General features: G+C 34.2%; 1 protein-coding gene across 1 annotated transcript in view; it reads left to right on the top strand.

The window, feature by feature from the left end:
* The first annotated feature begins 647 nt into the window (after positions 1 to 647).
* The window catches only part of MMRN1 (multimerin 1), a 60,431-nt gene continuing 37,159 nt past the window's right edge, over positions 648 to 23,919 (top strand). The window contains exons 1-3 of the mRNA XM_050790408.1: positions 648 to 1,496; positions 15,205 to 15,324; positions 18,214 to 18,320. Of these exons, the coding sequence (XP_050646365.1) occupies positions 892 to 1,496; positions 15,205 to 15,324; positions 18,214 to 18,320 (832 nt within the window). The 5' untranslated portion in view covers positions 648 to 891. The remainder of the gene's footprint in view (positions 1,497 to 15,204; positions 15,325 to 18,213; positions 18,321 to 23,919) is intronic.

Here is a 23,919-nt window from a genome sequence, read left to right as displayed (position 1 = left end):
TTTTCTTCATCTATCCCTTACTAGTAAAATATTGATTACCCACATCCACCAGACATTCAGGATTGGAAAATAAAGGAAGTAAAATTCTGATTATTTATTCCATTAGCGGGTATCTCTGGTAGAAGTTCCAGGAGCAAAATTTAAAGTGAGTTCCTGATATACCTGTCTAACTCAATTACTTATACTTTCCTTTTCTGTTATTACTTATAATCATTGAGATTAAGTAATGATACAGCTGAAGTGTATTTATAGAAACAGAAAGATATATATATTATATATATATTTTATAATTTAGGGCATATGTACCATATGAAAGGATAGAGACACTGTAAACAACCTTTTGATTATGTGTACGCATGTTGATATGCACTTGAACAAAATGCAGGTCTCTGGATAGAGCATAGCAGATAAGAAGAATCATAAAAACTTTTCTCAGTGTCTTTATGCAGTAGAACAAAATGTTAACACTCCTGTGTTCAGCCCATATCAACAAAACTTTACACTATCTATGGTGAACCTGAAATTTCTCTTTGAAAGCAGTGAAATGTGAAACATGGGTGTGCTCAGAAAAAGAAAGTTACTTCATATTTTTCTCATGGGTTTTCCTGATAATAATTGCCTGTGTTTTCCCATTTACCCTCAGCTTTGTCAGAGACCCTTCAGCACTTCCATAGAGCCATCCCACTAGAGGTCACAGATCACCAAAACCCTACAGAAACAGGAAATCGAACTTCCTGAGCACACTACAAAGCACAGAAACCTGTTTCCTCTACACATCTCAAATTGGCAAAGCTTGGCCTTAGCAGATTCAGTGTGGAAGCAGCTATCAAAAAGGCCACACGCATTTTGTCCCCAAATTTCACATGAGCTACCTTGCTTCAAACTACTGAGATGAAGGGGGCAAGATTATTTGTCCTGCTTTCTAGTTTATGGAGTGGGGGCATTGGCCTTAACAACAGTAAGCATTCTTGGACTATACCTGAGGATGGGAACTCTCAGAAGACTATGACCTCTGCTTCAGTTCCTCCAAATAAAATACAAAGTTTGCAAATACTGCCAACCACTTGGGTCATGTCAGCGGAGATAGCTACAGCTCCAGAGGCAAGAACTTCTGAAGAGAGTCTTCTTCAATCAACACTGCCTCCCTCAGAGACAAGTGCACCTGCTGAGGGTGTGAGAAACCAAACTCCCACATCCACAGAGAGAGCAGAAGGAGTGGTCAAGTTGCAGAATCTTACCCTCCCAACCAAAGCTAACATCGAGTTCAATCCTGGAGCAGAACCAGTGGTCCTTTCCAATTCCACACTGAAATTTCTTCAGAGCTTTGCCAGAAAGTCAAATGAACAAGCAACTTCTCTAAATGCAGTTGGAGGTGTTGGAGGCACTGGAGGCGTCGGAAATCGAGCCCCACGGGAAACATACCTCAGCCGGGGTGACAGCAGTCCCAGCCAAAGAACTGACTACCAAAAATCAAGTTTCGAAACAACTAGAGGAAAGTAAGGAATCTTCTTTTCTTTTTGTTCTTTCTCTGTCTAGCAGGTCTAGAAGATTGCGAGTGAAATTTACCTCACTCCCAGAAAATTATTTCAAATTCAGGATGAAATTGGATCATATTTATAATTTCGCCATTTCAGTTAGATAAAGTTATTCATTGTTAGTTTACCTAATAGGGAAAAATGAACAAAGAAAATGCAGCAATTTTGTTTTAACTAAAATAATCATTCACTTTTCTATTCATTTATAGAGGTGGTTTTACTTTAGAATAGCAAAGTAACACCACGGTGGCTGTTAGTTTAATTCAAGGATATGTTGATTGTGTTCCCAACCATTCCCACAATATGAAAGAGAAAAATAAATAAATAAATAAAATTGGGGCATGAACAGACTTGAGAATTGGAATAGCAGTATTATAAAAAGTAACAGTTGTTAAAGATGGAACCAAGCACACCAGAGGTGCAATCCTGGCTTCAGTATGGTCTAGTTCCATGATTTTGAGCAACTGAATTGATCTCTGTGAACCTCGGTTTCTTCATACAGAAACTACAGATTTAATACAAGGAATGTCAATAAAAATAAAACTTTGCAGGGCTCTCGTTCAGATACAAATGAATGAAATGTGCTTAGGTGCGTGATCCTCACAGAATAGGTGCTCAAGAACTCAAATTTTGATAGTACTGTTTTATTATTTGAGTTGTGTTGCCATCATGAATGTGATGACTCAGAAAATCTACTTTTCAGATTAATTTTAATTTTAAGTTAGAGCAATTTGAAAGGTTGAAATAAAATAAAAGAAATTTAAAGGAGCATTGTTAAAGAGGGTTTTCAAAAGAAGTGATAGTCAAATCAAAATAAACAAAGAAAAATTATCTGGGTGGGTCGATATTTTATTCATTTAAGGCTCAAAGTTATCTGTATGTTTAGAATACTAGAAGTTTAGTGTTATAAAACTAAACTTACAAATAGTTTTTACATGTAATAAAACAAAGTCAAGACACCAGACATGTCTTGGGAGCAAAATGGGGTTAAACATCTTACTAATATAAAATAAAATAAAAGTTAAAAATAGAAGTTGACACATCTGCTATGTGAAAGGCATTTGGTTAAAGCTGTTGCTGATATAAAGGTGAGAAGAAGGGAGACACTGGTAAGAATACAAGCTGATTAATTTACTTATTTCTGTATTATTTATTATTCAAGTCTATTTTTCAATATATTTCAAAAGTTACAGAATTTTTTAAAATATATAAGTAAATCTGATTGTAACTAAAAAAGTATTCACATAGTGGACTTTGGAAAAATGCCAGCTTACTGTAAAACAAATAGTACAGATTACAAAATGTTCATTTTGGGACAAGTAGATTTGCCATTAAAAAACATTTAACGGACATGTATTAATCTTTCTCATTTTGGGGGACAAGAGGATTTTGTCTATTAAATAATAATCAGAAATGTCATTTATTGAGAGCTTTTTCTAAATCACTTGAGTGCATCATCTCTGTTAATCATATTTTATTAGAGGCTGTAATTAAATTTTTAAAAATTAGTTACAATAAAACTCTTGGACATTCATGGGAAACGATTGTGAGCTTTTCAGAGATGCTATAGCTAATAATTTTTTTTTTTTTTTTTTTTTTTTTTGAGATAGAGTCTTGCTCTGTTGCCAGGTTGGAGTGCAGTGGCACAGCTTGGCTCACTGCAACCTTTGACTCCCAGGTTCAAGTGATTCTCCTGCCTCAGCCTTCTGAGTAGCTGGGACTACAGGTGGCGCACCACCACGCCAGGCTAATTTTTGTATTTTTAGTAGAGATGGGGTTTCACCATGTTGGCCAGGATGGTCTTGATCTCTTGACCTTTTGATCCACCCGCCTCAGCCTCCCAAAGTGCTGGGATTAGAGGCGTGAGCCATCGCACTCAGCCAGAAATTTTTAATAGAAAGGGAAGTATAATAAACAGAACAAAGAGACAATTCAAGTTAAAATAGCATTTAAATGTTATATACCATATAGAAAGTGGCATACAGCTCTGTCATAATTAGAACTAGTAACTAGTAGTTTGATCAATACTAGTTTTTAAATAAATACTAGTTGTTTTATCCAAGGTCCTTGCTTTCAAAGGTTGGGAACGCTTGTTTATTTGATGATTATTTATAATTTGCCCATCATGTGCCAGCACTGTGCTAGGTTTTGGGACACACAGAATTTAAAAAATAACAATAATTCCTGCCTCTAAGGAATATTCCCTATAAAAAGTAAACACTAACATACCTATCAGACTTCAAAAAATTTGAATATGCTCTATGAGAAAACAATATTAAAGGTATAACTTGCTGAACAGAACTTTATCCTATGACTTTTCCAACAAAAGTGTTCTTAAATTCTTTCTATAGAAAAGTACCAACTCCATGTAGGGATTCTGTTGTTTGAGGTCCTGGAGAGCTTGAGCTTTTCTTTTAGTAATCCTTTCCATTACCAATATTCCTTACTCATTAAGCCATTCAAATGACAATGGCATTAGAGAAAACCTAGGTCCTTCGCTTAAGGACCTAGGATGCAAACCCTTGATAAGGTCAAAAGAAGTCTTTCAAATTTTCATTTGATTGGCAAATAATAATAATAATAGTAGCAAACACGTACATGGCATCTGTTCCTAGTACTCTACTATTGTGAGTGAATATATTCACTCATTTAATCATTACTATAACTCCATAAAGATGAGGAAGATTCTATCATTATTTCTTTACAGAGGGATTAAGTAGCTTACCTAAGGTCATTTAGCTAACAAGTCTCGGGGCAAAGATTCAAACCCAAGCTGGCTGGCTTTAGATTCATTGCTGTCAGCTCCTACATTACACTCCCTTGGCAGGTACAGTCTCTTATCACAAGTGGGAGGATAAGCGTGACCAGTTCACTTCCCAGCTCGTGAGGCTTCATAGACTATTGGTTGCCTCCAGATTACAATCTAGATTTGTCACCCAGTTAGTCACATGATGCCATCCTAGATCTGCCTCCTGCCTACCTCCCCAACCTCATCTTCCGCCACTTCCTTCCTATTCAAATAAGTAGTTCTCTGGTCCAATATATGCTGTTTGTTAAACCCACGTTTTTTCCCTGTCTGCCCCTCTGACTAACAATGGTTCTCTTTTGCCATAATTGTCTCCTTTCCCACCTAATAATAACTGCAGGAAGCCTCAGGTGAAGTTAGGTGGCCTTTCTAACTGCTCCTACAGGTCTCTTTGAATTCCCCTATTCACTGCACTTACAACACTGCATAATAATCATAATGAATTTTTAGTGTCTTTGCATACAGGGACTTATTTTCAGAGCTAGCAAAGTCTCTGGTTTATAGCAGGTACACAATCAATATTTAATCTTACTGAATGTGAAATATGAGCATCAATATGTGAATATAAAGAAGAAAGCTTCCCAAGTAAATATTTGCATTTGTTTATGAAAAAAACCTGGTTGATTTAGAATAAACATATTTTTTTTCTACCATTCTTGGAATTTTATAATAATTCTTAGTAAAAGGAGTATTTGTGTTTATTACAGGTTCTTTTCTAGATTATTCAGGATTACTCTGGCACATTTTTGTTTCATCTTGTAGCTCTTTTTTTTTTTTTAGCATTGCAGGAACTCCTGGCTACAATAGCCCTGTGGTTTCCTGTCTGGCAGAGTGGGTATTAGTCAATGACCAAGCACTTTGAAATAGGAAGGATGGAAATAAGAAATTAGGATTAGTGTATTTATATGTTGAACAAATATTTGTTGAACACCTTATCTGTCCCCAGCACTGTGGTTGTGCTGGGAGTAAAACAATGAACAAGAACTCCTACATGTCCTGCCTTATGGAACCAACAGCCCAGTGGCAGAGGTGAGAGGAGGAATAACGGTGAATCACAAATGCTGATTCTGAATGAAGCTTAAGAAATTGTAGTATATAACAGGGGAATGGTCTACCCATTGTGAATGGGGTCAGTAAACCTTGCCTGAGAGGATAATAGTGAAATTAGGTAACGATACAATTCAACTGCCCGCTTTTCTCACAATTCCCAACCCCTGTACCCATGTATCTTAATTTTTACCAAATCAGTGAATGGCTAGTTCCGTAACTAGAAACCTTGGATAGATCTTTGGAATTTTTCTCTCCCCGCTGGTTTTTATCTAATCTATCAAAAAGTCTTGTTACACCTCTAATAGATCCCAAATACCTTAGCTTCTCTCCATCTTCTAGTTGCCATTATTCACCACTAGTGTTCTAACTGGTCCACTTCTTTCCACCCTTGTTTACCATAATCCATGATCCACACAAGGGAGGAATCTTTTGAACATTTAAGTCAGATTAATGCATTTCACTGGATGTAAGACTTCATTATTGTAAGTGACACATTATTTTAGGTACTAATCAGAAAGAAAAGTATGACATCATACTTGCTTACTTTGAATTTTTAGTTTTGTCTTTCAGACTTTGAGATTTTGGACACATATCACTTTTGCAAACTTAAGAAGAAAATGTAAATGAAACTGGTAAAGTATTTCTAAGGCAATAGCAACAACTGCTGTCTGACCACTTGTGACTGAAAAATGCCGTTGATTTCAAGACACATTCTTGATTTCAAAAACGTGTGTCTTAAAATCTTTGAATTTTGATCTTTCATTCATTGTCACACTTGAAGCTCACTGCACTTCCTTTCCTCCAGCCACGCTGGCTTCCCTTCTGTTTATTGAACATGTCAAGTTAATATAAATCTCAAGGGAAACTTTTTTTGTTCTTGCTGGAATGCTCTTTCTGCACCTTTTATAATGAAGGACTCTTGCACCTCCAGCTTTAATGTCACCTCCTCAAAAGGACCTTCTCTGACCCAATAACTATCCTCTCACTTGCCATTCCTTATTTTGTCACCCTTATTTTTTCTTTGTAGGAATTATTTGAAATTATTCTATTTATATAGACAACAGTGTATTTTATGTATTTCCGCAATACATCCAATGAAAACAGGGACCTTGCCTGTCTTATTACTACTCTATTTGCTGCCTAGAACAGTGCCAGGCACATAGAAAGAGCTCAATAAAACTCTGTAAAATCATGGATGATTAGATGGGTTTGGCATCCAGAGGGGAGATCAAGGCTAGAGATATAAATTTGGCAAAGCATTGGTGTATAGAAATGTATTAAGTCATGAATGTGGATGATGCTGAAAGAAAGAAGGACCTAGAATTATGAATAGAGAATCTCTAATATTTGATTAATTGATAGTGGTGGATGCCAGCAATACAGCCTTAAATGGGGTGACCAGAGAAGTTAGGAAGGAAACTATAAAAGTGTGGTGTCATAGAGCAAAGGAAGAAAATATTTTAAGAAGGAGGTAAGTGATCAACAGTGTGAAATGCTGCTGAAAAAGACAAAGTGAGGACTGAAAAATAGTCAGTATTTCAGTGACATGGAACTGATAAATAGTTGAGTGAGCACCGTGCTCTGGCCTGAGAAAATTGAGGTATGAAGGAAGGCAAAAAAGAGCCATTAAAACCAACTCAATTAAGGAGGGCTTTTATGAAAAAAAAAAAAATGGAGAAAGTGGTCAGAAGCCAAGGCTGGTCCAAACAGTTATTTATTTTTTGTGTTTGTTTCTTATTATATTTTATTTTATATACAGAGGGGTCATACATATGTTAACATATTAATGAGAAGGGTCAGAGGAAGGTAAAATTTGAATATGCAGAAAAAACAGGAGGATTTTTTTTTCTGAGTTTAATGACAAATTTGAAAATTATTTTAAAATTACAAAAATTAACCATTAAATTAATTCTACTGTCTATCATAATAGACATTTTTTTCTGCTCATTTTGTGTGAATTATGAACAGGTTTTAGAAGTGAATTATCTGATCAGCTAAATTTCTGTGTTGTTTGCAAAGTTATTATTAGGGCTAATAACATCCAAAATGGGTAATTTTTACATGCTGTAAAATTCTAAAGAGAAACCATTATACTAAAGGGTATTTTCTTATATCTTTGTGAAATAGACGTCTCTATTACATTACCGCCAGTGAAATAAACACTATATAAAGTATATTCTCTATCAGTTTTTACTCATTAATCGCATTCTTTATTTCATTATTTTGCTGTTTCTACGTTACTATAAATATATATTGCATTTCATATGCTAGAATTTAATGAGTGCTTATATATTCCTAATAATTAAGTGGGAACTTTTTGTATTCGCACACCTTCTGCTTTTCTGAATATAAAACTGTAATTTTAAGTTGATTATTTGAGGGTAAATGCTAAAAAAAGTCAGTTTACGGGAACTGGATTAAGCATAGAATTCTGCATCACGGCATCTGTTAGCCTGCCTTTGTGGTCTGCACGCTGGGAAAGCCTGACACCTACTGGAACAGAAACAGTTTACAATGCCCGGAGTATGCTCAAGTCACAGTTATGCGGGGAAGGGGGAAACAAAAAATAAAATTAGGTAAAATAAAACAAATTTATGAAAAAGGTTGTATTAAAGGTTGACTTTAACAATCATTACTTATAAAAAATATACGTTATACATAGTTAATTCGATGTACCACTTTAAAAATTGAAAAATTTTCACTTTAAAATTGGAAAATAGGTTGGATCCAAGCAGCAAACTCTATGCACATCTTGTGATGGGTATACATTCGGCTCGATCTCCTAAAACTTTACACTGACAATATTGTGTATAGACAGTAATTTGTGGCTGCGAGGCACTCTACAGTCATCTATCATTGAAAACTCAACTACATTCACCACATTGTTCCCACTACAGAAAGCAAATTAATTATGCCTGATGAAAATATTTTAAATGCAAAAGTTGGTACATAAGAAAGGGTTTCTTCTTAAAGTCTAACCATAAATCAAAGCATCTGAAATTCCCCATGATCTGAGTTTTGCATAATTGCTTTTCAAAAAATTATTTTAAATATCAATTTATTTATATGATTCTTTTACAAAACTGATATTTTTATCTCAGTTTGAACATTATATAAAATTCTGTAAAGGAATTAAGTATATAAAGGTACACTACAAAAAAAGAACCACAAACATAAATTATTTTGTTGTTAGGAAATAAAACAGTGATTTTCTTAAGGAAATAAGTATTGAGATGAACTTGTCTTTTGGACTGTTAGCCGAAGCTAAATATCAAATGTCTATTGCTTTATTTAAATATAAGTTATATATCATGAATCTTTTCACTAAGTGTAAATTATTTCTTCCCATTTTTATTATCTTTTTTCATGTTGTATATATTTCCCTTGAATTATTTTCTCATTTATGACTAGTGAACTACATGCCAATTATAGTCTCTCAAATTAATAATTTGATTAAAAACTTCTCTTTTTAGCTTGATTAGAAAAAATAAAGATTTTAATAAACAGATTTATAACACTTTGGAAGTATTTATGTTCATAACTTCTTAAGACTGTGGAGACATTCTCAATATTATTTTTTCCTGAGAGGCAAACTTCGTCATCTGAATTGACCATAAATGATGATGATGGTCTTCTGTGTTAGCTTTATGGAAATTATTGACTTGAAACATACGAACAATTATGGTTAAGATGAAATTATCAGGTCATTAAAGAAGCAAATCGGGAGTTGTGTCTCTTTGTATCTGAGGCAAAAAAATATTGAGGCCATATTTTATATATATATTCTCTTTAAAAAAATTCCACTTAACTCTGAATCATTTAATTATTATGAGCAGTGATAGCAGCAAGTATTTTACTTTTATTAAAACATTTAGTCTCACGACAATCGTGTGAGGTAGATAATATTATTGTAGATGCTTTGTAGATGAGGAAGTCACCTTTGCCAGACAAAGTCATGGCTATAAATTGTGGAGTCAAGATCTAAAAGCAGATAGCCTGGCTCTAGCATCCAACTATGTTATGGGAAATTTTTCTTTATTTTCTTTTGCTTATGCAGGTGTGCCCACTGCCCCCACCCCTCACCCTTGCCTAATTCAGGAATAAAAACAAACAAACAAAAAACTCTAGGCACAGAAATACACTCTCTTCTTTATTCGCCCCTATGTGTGGAGTTAAAAGAATAAAAATCTTGTCCAGCAGGCAGACCTTCATCATCAGAAATGACTTTCTAATTCTGACCTAGGAGGTGAAAAAAGGCATGTATTGATGACGGCTCTGATGTTGCCAGAAATGCCTCATTTCCCTCCTCCTTCCTTCTTTTCCCCTTTCCTGTTCTTTTGTCCTATTTTTTCATCCTTTGCGCTATTTCTTACTTTTTCTTCTTCAACTCTCTCTGATTTTGACAAGAGATATGCAAAATTATTATTTATCACTTTTTTTTTTTTGAGACGGAGTCTCGCCCTGTCGCCCAGGCTGGAGTGCAGTGGCCGGATCTCAGCTCACTGCAAGCTCCGCCTCCCGGGTTTACGCCATTCTCCTGCCTCAGCCTCCCGAGTAGCTGGGACTACAGGCGCCCACCACCTCGCCCGGCTAGTTTTTTGTATTTTTAGTAGAGACGGGGTTTCACCATATTAGCCAGGATGGTCTCAATCTCCTGACCTCGTGATCCGCCCGTCTCGGCCTCCCAAAGTGCTGGGATTACAGGCTTGAGCCACCGCGCCCGGCCTATTTATCACTTTGTATGGCATTTTTTCAGTATGTATTTATTTATTTTTATTGTGGTAAATATACATTAAAAATTTATATCCGTCTTTAAACGTACAATTCTGTGGCTTTAAGTATGTTCACATTGTTTTGCAGTCATCACTACCATCTATTTCCAGAACGTTTTCATCTTCCCAAACTGAATCTCTGTACCCATTAAATAATAACTTCCCATTGCAGCCTCCTCACTGTCCCTGGCAATCACCGTTCTATTTTCTGTCTCCATGAATTTAACCACTTAAGTACATCATATAAGTGAAACTGTACAATATTTGTCCTTTTGTGTCTTGTTTATTTTCACTTAGCATAGTGTTTTCAAGGTTCTTCCTTTTCAAAGGTTGAATAATACCCCATTTTGAGTGTGTGTGTGTGTGTGTGTGTGTGATTTTCTTTTCCCACTCATTTGTCAATGGACACTAGAGTTGCCTCTACCTTTCTGTTATTGTGATACATGATATTTTAATGATGTTCTCAAATTAGGGTAGTGTGCTAGGCAGAACACGTACTCTGACTAGTGGTGCTATCTAAAATCTGTTCTACTTTTATTGACTTAGGACACATAATTTTCCTCAGGGACTTAATAATTGAACTGTTAAACCAAATGAGGCTTCAGTTGAATTTTTTCCTTGATTATTGACACCAATAAAAATAGGTTTGTTAAGGTATAGTTGCCTTTAAAATTCTATTTTCCTCTTTAAACAAACTATTTTTTACTAAGTGATATTTTTTAAAAAGAGAGAGAGGGGGAATTATCCACATATGTCAGACTTACAGAGTCCAGAATAAAATGAGCAGGTTTGATTTGTAAAAAGCAGTAAACACTTATTTAAAAATACAAGACTAACTTTTATATATTTAGCATATGTTTGTCCCACTTATCATTGAATTGGGTGAGGATTTTATCCCTATGGACTTCCGGAGTTTAGTGTAAAATGATGTACAACACTATTATTTCATAATTTTGCCATTAGTAATGGTCAAACAGTTAAGTTTTGTTTGGATGTACTTCCATGCAATAATAATCTTATAATTAAGACAATAGTATCTTTCATGAGGTAAATTAGGAATAATATGAATAAGTTATTCTCTTATGAGGGATTAATATTGTTCTCTCTAAATTAAGTCCCACCAGAGACTTAGTTCTTCCCCTGAGGCATTTATGAATCCATTAATGTATGCATATGTTGTCATTTGCAAATTGTAGTCATCTTTAAGTACAAGGTAAAGAAATGGACATTTGAGATCTTATACTTTCTCAAGTCAGAGAGGTATGGGTGGGTTTGTGATCTTACACTTTCTCAAGTCAGAAAGGCATGGGTGGGTATTAAGTGAGGTGTGAGGGCTTATTACTAGAGTCACCTGATAATCCTATTTCTTTGAGAGAATGTTAATTTTCAGAAGCAGTATGTCTGTCTTGTCCTATTTTGTTTTCCTCTTGTTCTCCTTTAAATCTCTACGTTCAAGGGGATGATGGGAAACAAAGGTCGTTCAATCCATAAAGTCTCCCCCAGACACAAAATCTTCTCCAGCTTCTCAAAGAAAATTATATACCATTGGCTTGGTTTATGGTGGTGATTATTGTTTTACCTTGACTTCTAATGAACATCCTTAGGACTTGGTATTTTCATACTATTTTGTCTGTTAAAGCCACAGTTTATTAATATGAAAGTTTAAGTAGCTTCTTTTGAATTAGATGACAAGCAATCTATTCATCTGGGTTCTAAGGACTAGTATAACTGAATAATGTTAATTCTTAGATTATCCCTTTATTTCTTGGGAAAATATTCTGTGTGGTCATTATTTAAAGCCATCTTCTTTGCTTCAGTCCCCTCTCACTCAGTTCAGGATAAGAACTGGTATGACTGGGCCATTATTTAGTCAATTAATGGAAGTTTTTTACATTAGTCTTTTCACTAGTTTCCTGAAAGATTTGGTTTCTAAAATGTCAAAATCAAAAATACAATAAACTGTTTATTTATGATGCCTTCTCTTAGTTCATTATCCACAAGTCTTTGAGTTTTATGAATCATAATAGAATCCTTTCCCCTCTCTATTTTATATGTTCAACAAGCTAGGCCTTTGCTCATAACCAAAGATGTCTGCTTTTCCCTAGAACAAACCTTTTACCTATTAACTTGAAAAATCCAAAGAATCAATACAAGCTTTTTTTCAGTACATGTTGCTGCACAAAAGCAACAGAGTTATTACCCTGAAAGAGAATCCCAAATGTGGTCTGCTGGATGGAGGGTTATGACCCCCTGGAAAACTAAATACTTCAAAGTAACTGCTCACCGTCCACCATAATCTGTCTATGGTGTACAAAGGTACAAAGGATTACTAGGTTTAAGCAAAATGCTTGTCTGGGCTCATTGCATTTTCCTTTAAACTTCCCATCACCATTTTGCCATGCTTAATTTTCTGTTTTTAAACCTACATTTTCAGATAATTTGGTTTTAAAATTATATTTACATTTTTAACATCCCTTAATGAGCTTATTTCATTGGTAGCGTAAACCTAATTACAAGTCACACCAGGGGCTCTTTTGCTGTGGATTGTTCTTCCAATTTATACTGGATCAAAGATTGCTGGGCCATGAGCAGTCTGCTGATCTGCTTCTTTGCCTCCTCAACTATTTTAGTCATGAGATTGTTTTAATATTTAGGATTTGAAAAGGCCTCTGCCAGGTGACACTATCATTTTGCCTCACAGGGAATTAATATATTTTTTCTTTTCAAAGCCCTGAGCATGCAGTGATGGCGATCCTTGTGTTGTTTCTGCCCCACACTCCCTCCTCCACAGTCATTCAGAGAATGTTCATGTGACAATTTAATTGTGCTTCTGTTGAAGTTAGTCAGTCTCGGTAATTAGGATCTTCATTGCATTTGCATGAGGAATCTAGTTAATTTTTTAAAGATCCCTTTATTGTGGTCATCTCAATTTCAAATCGTTTTATTTTTATTTCTTACTTTTTCCAGTTCTTTGTTTTACATTATTTTTGCCTCAGTTGTTACCAGTGATTTAACAACATGTGCCAGCGTGTTTTCTTACTTCTTTGAGGCGCCTGAAATTTTAAACATCTCATTCAAAAGAACACAATAAGTTCTATGGAGCTCAATTTATCTGCCTTAGATGAATGACAATGTGGAATGATTAAAGCAAGCAATTAACATATCTTTTTTTTTCTTTTTATGTGTTGTTTTCTGGAATTTGTGTATGATGTACTTAAGCGGGGTTTTACTATGTGTTTATCCTCCTGGAATTCATTGAGCTTCTTAGATATGAGGGTTGATTTTTTTTTTTTTTTTAAACACATTTAGAAAACTTTCCTTTTTTTTCTTCACATGTTTATTCTGGCCGATCTTAGAACCACTTCAGTTTTGCTCATTTATGTTTTTGAATTTTTTCTCTGTACTTCAGTTTGGCCGGTTTCTATTCCTTGTCTTCGAGTTTATTGGTCTTACTTTCCAAAGTGTTCAGACTTCAGTTAGGCACATCCAGTCCATTTTTAATTCATATGTTATATACTTCTCATTCTATTTAATGGTTAATTGTTTTAAAGTCATGGGTTGCTAATTCCAACATCTATGTCACCCTTGTTTTTTTTTTTTTTTTTTTTCTATTTACTGGATTTTTACTCCATATACTGGTCCTATTTTGCTGCTTTTTCTCATATTTCATTTTGTTTGCTTTTCATGCTGGGCACTGTGGATACTATGTTATCAGTGTCTGGATTTTATTGTTTGCAAGCACAAAATAGTATTCAGTCCAAGATTCAAGGGCACCCCTATATTGACTTTTAAAATGATATTTCTCTCTGTCCCCCTCATTTTATTAATCTTTGCCACACTTTTTAACCACCCTAGTATCCCCAAACTCAGATCTCTATTTTCTTTACTTGGTGTCTTTTCTGGAATCCATCCTTCTGTGATGCAGTTTGAAAATTGTTCCCAGGCACAAAACTAGATTGAATGTGGAGCTAACATCACATATTTTCCCTCAAGCATCATATCACTGCATTGTCTACTGCCCAACATCTGAAAACTGTTGCTTTATACATCTTGTCCAGATTTATAATTTTTTCCATAAAAAGGTAAATCTGATAGTTTATATAGCCAGGGACAAAATTCTCTGAAATTTATGTTTTTAGTTTTTTATATGAAAAATTATAGAATAAGCTCATTTAACTCCTTATCTCAAGCTAAGATTTGTTGTGAAAATGCATAGAATTTGGAGATTAATTTCAGGAAAATTGACATATGTGCATTGGGTTTCCCATTAATTAACATGATCCATTGGCTTTTTCTTTAAAGTTTTTCAATAAAGTTTAAAATTTTTACATATTAAATCTAACACTTCTTTTGCTGAATTTATTCTTAGGTACATTATTCTTGTTATTTTTTGCTATTGTTAATAGTGTCTTTTTGAATTTGTTGTTGGTACAGAGAAATGTAACTGATCTTAACTTTGTGATTGAATTAATATAAATTAATCTTGTATTAACTCATAAACATTTATATTTAATTACATTGCTGAATTCTCTTTTTAATTATAATAATCTGCATCTAGACCATTTTGTATTTTGTTCGGTTACAATCATATCCACTACAGCTAATAACAGTTCTTTCTCCTCTTTTTTGATTTTTAAACCATTTATTTACTTATTTACTTACGCTTTACTGCACATATTTTAAAGTGGTGGACCCGGATCTGAGTTTTTTAATCTCAGTACTAATATTAATACTTGCTACAAGAGCATTCTTGCATTTTGATTTATCTTATAGCTATACTCTGCAGGTTTCTCATTTTAGCTTTGATTTATTCTTTTCTTTATTTTGTTCTTGTTAGTGTTTCCTTATAATTCCTGAGTACAGCAATGCAGTAATAAGTTATTTTCTCTTATATTTAAATATTTTAAAGCTAAATAGCAATCTTACAAAGTTTCTGATCTATAGTATGGCAAAAATAGACGTTTGTCTGTGAAAATAATTTTGATGAAAATAATTCTTTTTGACAACAGTTTTTTTCCCTAACAATTATGATCTTCCTTAGGAATTGGTGTGCTTATGTACACACCAGGTTATCTCCTACAGTGATATTGGACAACCAGGTCACTTATGTACCAGGTGGGAGAGGACCTTGTGGCTGGACCGGTGGATCCTGTCCTCAGAGGTATGTAATATTTCTTGAAAATAGCCACTGATTTTGCACCATAATAAATTGTAGCTGGGAATATATAATGTTAGTCATCCAAGGTACATAATACATAGTAGGGTCAGGGGATGGTCGTCGCATTATGCTTCAGTAAGTGAAAATGTAGACACTAATAATGTTTGCCTCATATGGTCATTTTTAGAATCATTTGAGATCATGCAATAATATATTTAGCCTAGTGCCTTGTGCCTTGTAAGCATTCAATAAATGTTAATTCTCATGCTTATTTCTATTTTTACTATCACTATTACTTTTACTCTATATCAGGTCAACAATCCTGTCCTTTAATTGCTTATGAATTTCATGCACAATTTTGAAGATTTATTATTTTCTCTTCATGCCAGGTCAGAGACAAGTTTATAACTTGGTTCATATTCTAAAATTAGAAGTGCTTCTAGTTACAATTATGCATGGTAAAGCAGCTAAGTGAAGCTTTTCTTCTTGTATCTATTGTAATTAGCCATGTCATTTGATTATCATTAAAAAAAAAAAAAAAAAAAAAAAAAAAAAAAAAAAAGGCCGGGCGCGGTGGCTCAAGCCTGTAATCCCAGCACTTTGGGAGGCCGAGATGGGCGGATCACTAGGTCATGAGATCGAGACCATCCTGGCTAACACAGTGAAACCCCGTCTCTACTAAAAAATACAAAAAAATAGCCAGGCGAGGTGGTGGGTGCCTGTAGTCCCAGCTACTCCGGAGGCTGAGGCAGGAGAATGGCGTAAACCCGGGAGGCGGAGCTTGCAGTGAGCTGAGATCCGGCCACTGCACTCCAGCCTGGGCGACAGCGCGAGACTCCGTCTCAAAAAAAAAAAAAAAAAAAAAAAAAAAAAAAAAAAATCTATGTTGTTGTCCTAAAAGATGGGGCTGAGTAATTGATAAATTCTCTGAATTCATGTAGTCACAGTAGCTCAGCTAGGGGTGTTTCCAAAGAGCCTGCAATAAAAACTCAAATTGTTATTCAGGCCATGATGGCTAATGTTATGCAAATTGTCATACAAATAACTCAGGCAATGAATCTGACACATGGCAATCTGGAACAGTGCACAATAAGGATACATAAAATCAAGGTGCTTCTTAGTCCCTTGAGGAATAGCTAAGGTTCATGGTCCAGAGAGCTAAGCACATCTTAGGGATTTGGGAGAGCTGAACTCTATTTCTATTTTCACCCCTTACTCCCTTTGTGACAATTTCCTTGCCAATATGAGACACAAAGAATGCATTGCTAATTCTTTAGTAATGAAAACTTGACCACAGTAGTCTCTAGCATACTGCCTTTCTGGATTCAAAGTGAGCTCTTTTTATTTATTTTTTCTTTTATTCAAACAAACCAGAAGTATTTATTTTTATTCTCAAATCTTATTTTTTTATGCCTTCTGAGTGGGTCCATTCATTCGCTATTTTAATACTTATGTCATAATTGCTACCTTTTCTTTTATTATGTCTGAGCTACATGCAACAGATACTCAATTTGCCAAAGCAGGAATATTGACCCCAACAATAGTTCAACTAACTGCTTGAGCCCATCCTTACAAACTCCATATAGAGTCCCTTTCCAAATTGCTTTACTTCCTACTTAGCTTTAACTATGGGATTGCAGATGATATTTCACTAGACAGAAAGATTTAGTGAAATAAATGAGGGTAAATGATTAGCATGCTTTCACAAATGGAAAGGATCTTGTAGCTCATTTTGCAACTGACAAATAGCCTCAGACATACTCGGTTACCTGTCACGTTATAGCAGAAACTGAAACCCAAGTCCCTAAAGGCCAGTCTATTATAATGTTACTGTTCCACATGTTCAGGGTTTACCCATGTGGATGACTGTTGTCTCCATATAGTTGTACGTGGCAAACTCCAGGATAATAACATTGGAGGCTAGCCCACATGTCATGGGCTAAAAATCACAGCTCTATCCCTTTTAGATATGGGACTTTGAGCCAGTTATTTGATCTCTCTGTTCTTTTGGTTCCTCATCAGCAAATCAGGATAATAATAATGCCTTCATCATAAACTAATATGAAAATTAAGCAAGATAGTATGTGCCCATTTTACAGACCCATTTGATAAATAGCAACTAAATATTAAAGTCACATGGGTAAGACTAATATGGCCAAATTGCACTTATGACTTACATTTACACACACGGAGCTCACAATTTAGTAGCATTCACTAATTATGTTGATTGTTGTGTTGAACTGCTATAGTTTCCTTATTTCTCTTCTGCTGTTTTATGGTTTCATCTTAGAAATAAAAGTTCCTCATATTACATCCCTTCTCTCTCTCTGTCCTTCTCTGGCTCTCTCAGAGAAATACTATATGACAAAAATAGTAGGTAGTATAATTTCAAAACTTCGATGATAAAATTTCAATGGGAAAATGATAGTGGTTATCAAAATTTCAATTAGATCACGAATATCCAGTTGTTTCAAGTTGTTTGATACTGATCTGGAGGAAATATAGATCTTTTTAATTATAACAATATAGGAAATAATATGAAGTAGAATAAATTATCTCCATATAACTTTAAAATTGTAATAAAATATGTTTTAACATTGATTTAGCGAAAAGTATTATCAAGAGAAAAGCTATAATATCTTTAGAAAGTCAATGACAGCTATCAATTTAAAATACCAAATACCGTAACTACTACTGCTTTTTGTAATGTATTGAAAGAAACCTAAGTTAGGCAATAATATTGATGATGAATATTATGATTATAACAGCTAATACTAAATAAATGCTTGTTGTATTGTAGGCATTTCCCCAAAAACTTTACATTTATTATTCCAACTGATAATTTAATGTGAAACAAATAATTGATTTCCCCCCAACTGCTCAACTCTCTAGATCTCAGAAGATATCCAATCCTATCTACAGGATGCAACATAAAATTGTCACCTCGTTGGATTGGAGGTGTTGTCCTGGATACAGTGGGCCGAAATGTCAGCTAAGAGGTATACTCTAATATTAGTAATCACAATTCTGAACAATAAGAAACTGATTCTATTGAAGAAAAGAATAGCATTTCCCCCTTTGAACCAAGGTAAATTAACATGTAGCCAAATTCCTAGGACTGTTAACTTTCTAAGCTTTCTAACTTGGTAGCTTTTATAACACTCTGAAGTCTCATAAGCTAGTCTCTAATTTCTTCCCCCATTTTTATGTTGGAGTTATATGATGAGCAAATGGAAATATGATGAAAGATCTTACTTATTCTTAACAACAAGCTATAGAGGCATGCCTTATTAAAATATCAGGAATGCTAATTTTCAATTTTTAAATAAAGTGTTATTAGAAGTGACTCAATTTAAAAATAAGACTATTCTCTAATTTTGTTCCAGTTCAGTTATTTGAAATAATGTGCATATGAATGAAATTTAGTATTAAAGGACATACAAAGTATGTCATGAATAATTCTCTCTTTTTCAAAATTCTAATGGAGCTATTTTTTTTTCAACCGAGGTTTTAAGGACTTTCTGGTGGCAAGGCTGATCAAACACATGGTAACCCGCTGTGGCTTAATATCCATGTGACTATTATTTTGCTTTTGGCTTTAAACAGGTTTCCTTTGAAAAATAAAATATGGCATCAGCATACATATTTTAAGTGAATGAATATTACAAGAAAGGCCATTAGCAGTGGTGGGGAATTCAATCAACAGTGTAAGAGACTGTGATTAAAAATTAATATAAGTGTGAATAAACCGTTATGACTCACATTAAGAAAAAGCAAATTATAATACAAAAGCTCTAGGAATCCTGCATTTTAGTTAGGGATATTATTTATGGTTTTACTAGCCCATAAAATGAGAATCTGCAGGCAAATTTCACCATAATGCTATTTATTCTGGGTCTGGCCTGAATTTCGAAGATGTTATAAAAATTCAATTTATTTTTAGACTATAGAATGAATATGTACTGCATTTATAACCAGGCAAAATAAACTTTTAAATAAAATATAATCTATGCTGAAAATATTTGGAAATAAAGAATTTTGCATATTCTAAAAAGGCCCAAATATGGCCCTGATTTCTGATTTCCATGAAGTACACGAATATACTCACAATGGTAAAACATATTTGTGTCTAGAGTTGGTGAATGGTTAAAAGTTCTTAATAGTATTTAGAATTCTGTTTCTGAAATCTGTATTTATTTTCTTCTACAAGGAAGGATATCATGAGATTATTAATTCCATCATTATTTCTTGGTGATTCGAGTGTTTGTTTGCAGAGCACATTTCTAGAAATTTAGGATGTTATTACACATGCTATTGGTAGACACATGGAAGGGAAAAAGTCTACAGATGAAACAATGTCATGGACTCTAGTTGATGAGAATTGTTGTTGCTCCGTGTTTCAACCTTTTATACTTAGGAATCAATTCTTTATCACTATGGTGAACTACACACACGTAGGAAGAAAAAAACACCAGAATATCCCTGTAAATATAGACAAAAGAAACAAAGACTAGTCGACAGCTTCAAATATAGACTGTGTCCTGCCATTCTCATTTTTCAAAGTATGATATGAAATATTTATGAATTCAAGTAGTTTAGGGATTGTCTAATGGCACCTTATATCCTAACTGGAAGTAACCTGTGGATAGGTTTTATACTAGATTTACAAATCATTGTATTGATTTCCAGTGACATAAAATGTCCCAGAACAGTTCCAATTACTACCTCTGTCATAACAGCGTAATTGGAACCACTCATAATTCAGGTATCTGCTGATTGATTAAGCTGTTATTGAAAGGCCTCTTTTCTAAGGAAATCTACAATGGGAATAATGTTCCAATGGCAGATGTGCATATTGTGTCATGTTGTCATACAACCAATTCTAATATAGCTTTGATTCCAAAAGAACCTCCTGTTGCTACCTACTATACTTTGACCATTCTACTTTTCACTTTTAGTGCAGTTGTATTTTCAATGACTGAATTTTCTATTAGTGCAATTGATGCACTGGTTGTATTACGAACTACTGTGTCCCTTTGTCCCTTGAACCTTCATTATTTCTCTCCTGGGGGGCTGTTTGCACATTTTCCCTTCTAATAGCTAACCAAATTGTAGTAGGAAGATCTTGTAAATATGCAAGAAATGTCACCAGTTCAGGAATAAATTGGAGCTATTTGCAACTGTACTCTTTTTTACTGCTTCTCCTCCACTTTTGTACCCTTCTTTCCATTTCTTTCTTTTATACCCTTCTTTCTATTTCTTTGGGGATGTAAATCCATTGCGAAACTGTTAGAAAGAGATGTGGTGACTCAGAATCCATGGGTGATTCTCTCTTTATTCCACAATATGCTAATCTGCTACACATGTACTTCAGCTGCAACTCAAGATAATCAAAATACTGGTAGCCACAGTTCTAGATTACCTTGTAAAAATATTCATCATATTATCAAAAGGAAACCAATTTTAAAAATCTAAATGAATAGAACCTTATATGGGGAAAAAAGGAGCTTTAAGTCCAACATCAAAGCAATAATTCTGATATATTTTACATTTGTTATGTCATTTTCTCATTTCAAATATATATATTTGTACATAATGAGAAATGAGTCATCAAAGACAGTTTGCACAAGGGTTTTGCCTTTAGAAAGGACCTAATTTTGTGATATGGTATTCAAGACACTTTTCAAAAAGTCAGCAGTAACATACACTTAAACCTGTTTTATAAAATTTGCAATAATGCTCTTTTCCAGTAGATGTCTCTAAAATATTCTAAAGTGGGACAAGGAAAGTGTGACTTACTTTAACGACACAAAGGGCAATGATTTAAACACAAATAATGTTAGATTACAGAGGATGAAGAAAACTTGTCTGCAAATCTGTTTTTAAAAATACAGTGGCTTTAATCATCAGATCTTTTATAGGAAAAAGGTATCTTATAACATTCTGTTTTGTACTACAGATATTATGAATGCTGACAAAATGTGAGCATGTACAAGTGCTGAAATAAACTGGCCCCTACCATATGTTATGAATATATAACAAATATTTGGTTTTACAAATGCGGTGAAATCATGCAATAAATTATATAAGAGCTACTGTAACTAACATTTGAATATGGGGCTTCTCCAGCAGGAGGATTGTAAAATGCATTCCCTGTAGTTTTGCATGTCTAGTTCTTCCCAGCAGTAGCAAATGTTTTCTTCTTTGAGAAAGAACATTACCTTCTCTAAGCATCTTTCACAATAAAATGATGATGCCTTTAGTGAAGAACACTGTGTACCATAAGTGGTTGTTGCACCAAACTGCCTACTTCAATTTAACTAGTAAATCTCAGTAAAGCTTAATATGTACACCGAACATTCACCATGCCAGTATTCACCTGATATTGATGGATCAGCTGGAAATCTGTCTCCTCAAGCCACACAGGAAGGTTTTCTGGCTCTGAGTGGGAGAGAGCAAACATTCTCATTACTGAGTTGCCATTAATGACTTCCTCCATATGGTTCAAAGGCCTGGAAGGAAAACAACAACAAAATAATGCAAATAAAACCCATCTAATTAAAAAAAAAAAGGATCTAATAAGGAAGCTGTTGCTCCTACTGTAGACACTTGCAGACCTTGCTTCTGTAAGTCCTTGATCCATCAAGGTCAGGGCTTCCATTGCAAGGGGAAAAAAAAGAGAGTAATTGTGCTGGGAGAAAAGCAAAAAGGAATCCAACTTAAAAAATATATTGCATTTAAAAAAAATCTGAAGTGCACAAACATCTTTACAAATTTAGTTGACTGAAATAAATGTCCTCTGTCCCTGTGCTTATCGCTTAGAAGGGAACAAGAAAAAGAAACTTAGAAATCTGTCCTGTAAGGAACAAAGCAAAGGTCTGTGTCAAGTGAAAGATAGATTGCTTGGAAAACCTAGAATCTGTGGCAGTCCTTGTGGTAGACAATACATTTGGGGAGACAGAAAGATTGCTAAATGAAAAAACAAAAGAGCATCAATCAACGAGGCTCTTTATCACAGGAGAGTAACTGACTCCACTGTCAGAGATCCTATCAGCTCTTTGCTGTGGCTGGTTAAATCCCGTGTAATAAATTGGGATGAATGGAAGTATTGAACTCCAGTCAACAAACAGAAGTAGGGAAAGATAACATAAACTATTGAATTTGTAAAACAGGCATTTCAAGTTTTCAACAGCCTTGGCAGGGACTCCATCTAATGAATTCCCGAGCAAAGAGATTCATGTGACAATTGGATCTCAAGGATCTTTGTGTGCTGCTTAATAGTTGTTTCTTTTATTCAGGAGTACAGTTTTCTCACTTAGATTCTAAAAAAAAAAAAAAAAAAAGGATTTAACAATATTGCTAAGAGCAAATGGGAAGCTTTATGAACATGCACATATACACATGCAATTACATTAATTTTTGGCATTTAATACTATAAAATACTTCATAATCACATTTTCTTTCAAATTAGTGATCTTGAAACTATAAAATATGAAAAAAGCTTAATTTCTCTCATTTTATATATATTATTTTCATATACTGAGGAATGAATCATCAAATTTTAGTGTACAGGAAAACTAGATTTTTACTTGATTCTTCTATATATGTTTATTTTTTATCTCTTTCAATTGCTGTTTTTTTTTCTTTCTGACAACTTTTTAATTTACTCTCTCCTCTCCCTCTTGTCACTGATTTTAAAGTTTTTTCTTATGTTTTTGGTTACTATTTTCAATATATTGATTATCTCCCACATATCACTGTCTATTCCCTTTTTTAATGTAATAGCATTTTTCAAGATCACATGAGTGATATATATCTCAAATTCTTTTGACCCTCAGGTCAATAGAAAATTAAACTTTGATGCTCTTCATTTGCCTCTTTTCTATTCTTGACACTTTACCTCTCACCTAGGTAAATTTTTACTTCTTGAGCATTCAGGATCTTTCCTAGACTGGGTACACAGAAGGAACTATATATTGATGAAGTGCTCCTACTGAAGTCTCAAATAGGATCCTAGAAGAGTTAAAATACCCCCCCACACATCCTCGTGTGTGTGTGTGTGTGTGTGTGTGTGTGTGTGTGTGAGAGAGAGAGAGAGAGAGAGAGACCTTGCCCTTGCTTCCCAGTCCTTGAAGGATGTTAAGTAAAACATTATATTATAATCTTCATATTAAATATGCAGCATATAATACTTTGTAAGAAGTAAAATGAAAAGAACTAAAATTCCATTATAAAATGCAACTTAAAATAACATGTCACTATTTATAATAAAGCTTTACCAAAGTATTTTGAACCCCGGAAATAAATCCTGTGTAAAATGCTTTTGTGATTTGTATTGAGGTCTCTCCACTTCAGGATCACGAGCACCCAAACCAATCTGCCTTTTGATTATGATGATTGGTGGGAAGGGGCAGCAGTCACAGTCAATATTGTATATAAATCAAAAATTAAGAATGCATTACTTTTTATTTTCTTAAATTAAAGCATTGTCTATAACACAGTCTAAAACTACAGACCAAGTAAGAAAGTAAGATAAATCATACCAAAAATCACTCATGTCATTCTAATAATTTCTAAGCAATTTATTGATTTCTACAA

The sequence above is a fragment of the Macaca thibetana genome, chromosome 5 (assembly GCF_024542745.1).
Source record: "Macaca thibetana thibetana isolate TM-01 chromosome 5, ASM2454274v1, whole genome shotgun sequence".
In the NCBI taxonomy this organism is placed as follows: domain Eukaryota; kingdom Metazoa; phylum Chordata; class Mammalia; order Primates; family Cercopithecidae; genus Macaca; species Macaca thibetana.
The sequence above is the reverse complement of the archived record's forward strand: the minus strand, read 5'-3'. Positions and strand labels throughout refer to the sequence as shown.